General features: G+C 38.5%; 1 protein-coding gene across 1 annotated transcript; it reads right to left on the reverse strand.

Moving 5' to 3' along the window:
• Nucleotides 1-2,512: 2,512 nt before the first annotated feature.
• Nucleotides 2,513-3,091, reverse strand: LOC124670381 (RING-H2 finger protein ATL66-like). The gene has a single exon (XM_047206893.1). It carries the CDS (start codon nucleotides 3,089-3,091, stop codon nucleotides 2,744-2,746), a length of 348 nt encoding a protein of 115 aa, XP_047062849.1. The 3' UTR covers nucleotides 2,513-2,743.
• Between the last annotated feature and the right edge of the window lie 252 nt (nucleotides 3,092-3,343).

Raw genomic sequence — 3,343 nt, forward strand, 5'->3', positions numbered from 1 at the left:
ATGGCCGGCGGCTAACGGCCGAATTGTAAAGCGATAGGATACATTGGAACTGGCACACTTTGAATTAGTACTGCAAATACGACACCAGCTGCATTTCCCCATCTAGCTGTAGATACAGACGTGCAGTCCACCTGCAGGTTGTTTCAGTTTCTCGCGCCAACCGCACTTCAATACTTCATTTCTAATGTAGCTTGATTTGGGCTCTTCATTTCTAGTGTGTAACCTAACTCGGCCCAATAGAGTGTATATGGAATGGGGAGCAACTGAAAATCACCTTTTAAAAGGACCTTTTCCCTCTCATGATGGATCCGTGGCATGAATTAGAAGTTATGGCTAGAACAATAGCCTTGTGTTTATACAGCCTGAAGATTGCTTGATTTGGCAGTACACAGCTAATGGAATCTATTCTGCTTCCTCCCTATTGTATTTACGGAACATGAAGATAGCTGATTTGGCAGTAGACATCTTTTTGAGTGAGCAGTAGCAAAAATTGTCTAGGCTGATGGGTTTAGACTACAAAGATGTTTCAAAGACAGAATTTGAACTTCGGAATACTCCCTCAGTTCCATATAAGTCTGCATATAAGCTTTGGTCAAAGTCAACCTTTTTAATCTCTGACCAACTAATCATGATCAAGTATCAAGATATATAAAATCAAGTGTAAATGATATGATAGTACATTCATTACGGTAATAATGATATTATTTTGATTTTCTGAATAATAATACATTTTTACATCTAATTGGTCAAACTCTGAAAAGTTTGACTTTGACCAATCCTTATATGCAAAGTAGTATGAAGCAGAGAGAGTAGTGGCTAACGGCCGGCTTAGTACTACCCTTTTCAAAATTCATGCACTCGCCAAACCAACCAAAGTCCGAACAAGAGGAGAGATCAGAACGAGAGATCAGAAATACAAGAGGAGATGTATTCATAATTATAAAGAGAAAAATTAAGCCATATTAAACTAATATGATAGAATTTCTAGCAAAACAAGTAAGATTTCAGCCTATAATAAAATATTCATGTTTCTCCGCAAAAATTTTGTGTGTCAAATAAAATGTTCAGGGTTTTACGAAATTGCTTCAATTTAAAAAAGATTAAGTGTAAGCAAAGCCTTTTATTTTGTTTCACCTTATTAATAAGTATTTATGTTTGTAAAAAAGGGTCCATGTATTGAAGTATGCACTGAATTTTATCAAATTTCAACATATAGAAATATGTCATCGCTAATGTTCAACAAAATGAAGAATTCTAAATTTCTTTGTGTGAAGAATTTTTGCAATTGCGATGTGCTCATGTCTTTATTAAAAATATTCAAATATCTCACTAAAGATGTTTCTATGAGTTCAGTACTTCCTTTTCAAAAAAAAAATGGTACCAAAACAAATAATATGGTTCCTGAAAAAAAAATATTACACCCTCCGACAATATTACTTACCACTGAAACGAGTGAACTGAAAAACTAAAATGTGTCTAGATAAATTCGAAACAGTGACAGGCATTATGGATCAAAGGGAGAGCATGTTTTTAAGGAATGCTAACCTGCTTTTGTGAAAACTTGAACCTCGGTAGCTAGTTGTGCGTCCACTTCTGCATGGAAGTGAGGTAGGCTCACTTCATATATTACATTATTTTTAAATCATATTCATCTAACGTGTCAACAAAATTATGTCTACACAGATATTTGAGTTTACCACATGAAATGTTCAGCCATTTTAATAAATTGCTTAAACACAAAAATGACAAGTACGAGAAAAGCCTTTGATGATTCATCTTATGAATACGTACAAATGAAATGCCATGCATTTCAAGCAAAAACATCACTAAACTTTAAGATTTTCAACAATAAATTGCTCACGCCAATTTTAGACAATACTGAGCACATAAACCTTTTGTATGGAGAATTTTGGTCATCGTATGTTTTCATCTATTTATTAGAAAATCACAAAACTTGATATAATAATAATTGTACGAAAAGAGCAATCAAGAACCCTATTGACTTATTTATGTATTTTATAAAAAAATGATATGGATCCCTAAAAAACAGTGTTATTTTTAATCAAAAAACATCAACAAAAATGTATATGTTATCAGCCAAAAGAATTTTTATCTTTCTTTCAAACACAGTAATGTATTTCCAAAATGCTAGGTTATTTCTCTAAGTGTTAGTGGAAAATTCAATATATACGATATATATTCTTCATGAAAAAAATAAAAATATGAGTATTCAGGTTTCTGAGGTATTTCAAACAAATTAAGTAGTAAGAAATTTCAAAATTGATTGACTTGTCCAGCCGCAAGGTCGGTGCAGTGCTAACTACTCTTTTTCATGCTCCAGATTGTTGGCGCACCACCTAAAATTTAGGAGTGGTGTCCAACTTTACAGACATATAATAATAACACCGAAAATTGAAGAACGTGGAATTTTTTTTCCCTGTACAAGATATATATAACGCGCGTACCGCGGGATGTCCAACTTTACAGTGTTGAATATAGCATGCACTGCACATGTATTGAAAATAATAATAGAAGATCAAGCTTGTTATTTACACCCACATTTCTTAAATTTTGAGTACAAAACTACCCGCAATAATCCATTGGCAAAAGGAGGCGGAAGTACGTACGTACAAGCATTCGCTATCTAATTAAGACACAGTAAGACCTCTATGTCATCGATCGATCGTGACGAAAGAAGAAAACGCGCGCGAGGAAGGCAGAAGAGACAGTTTAATTTCACGTATCAGAATCCTGGGACGAGCATGGTGGAGAACCAGATGACGAGGTCGTCGGCGAGCTGGTCGCCGCCGGCGTGCTTTGCCGCCGCAGCTGGCCTGTTAGCATCGGGGAGTACTTGCACCCGGCAGAGCGGGCAGGTGCGCTTGCACAGCGCGAGCCACCGGTCCACGCAGTCGCGGTGGAACGCGTGCCGGCAGGGCTGCAGCCGCCGCGTGGCCTCGCCGGCCCGGATCCTCGACAGGCACACGCAGCACTCGCCGCCGCCGCTGTCCTCGAGCCGCTTCGCCTCCGACGAGGACGATGGTATCTTGATGCACATCATCTTGGAGATGTATGAGAGGAGATAACTCATGGTGTGGTTCGTGAACGGCAGCTTCCAGGATCGAGTAAGAGTTGGTGTTGGGTAGATGATGAGGATATGTAATGTGCCGCCGTTGCAGTCTTAGGTGGTCAGGCGTCAGGAGGTGCAAGCGCTTTGGCTTTGTTGGTGAGGGTGGTTGCCACTATATAATCGGAGTGTGTTGGGAGATCTCCGTTGGAAGGTACACCTACATTTCAGCTTTATTTAGCACACCAAACCCTGGACGAAGCAGCTGATTTCTGC

This window comes from Lolium rigidum, chromosome 7, assembly GCF_022539505.1.
Source record: "Lolium rigidum isolate FL_2022 chromosome 7, APGP_CSIRO_Lrig_0.1, whole genome shotgun sequence".
Taxonomy (NCBI): Eukaryota; Viridiplantae; Streptophyta; class Magnoliopsida; order Poales; family Poaceae; genus Lolium; species Lolium rigidum.

Coding starts and splice junctions, on each gene's coding strand:
- LOC124670381 (XM_047206893.1), bottom strand. CDS start 3,091: ATGAGTTATCTCCTCTCATACATCTCCAAGATGATGTGCATCAAGATA.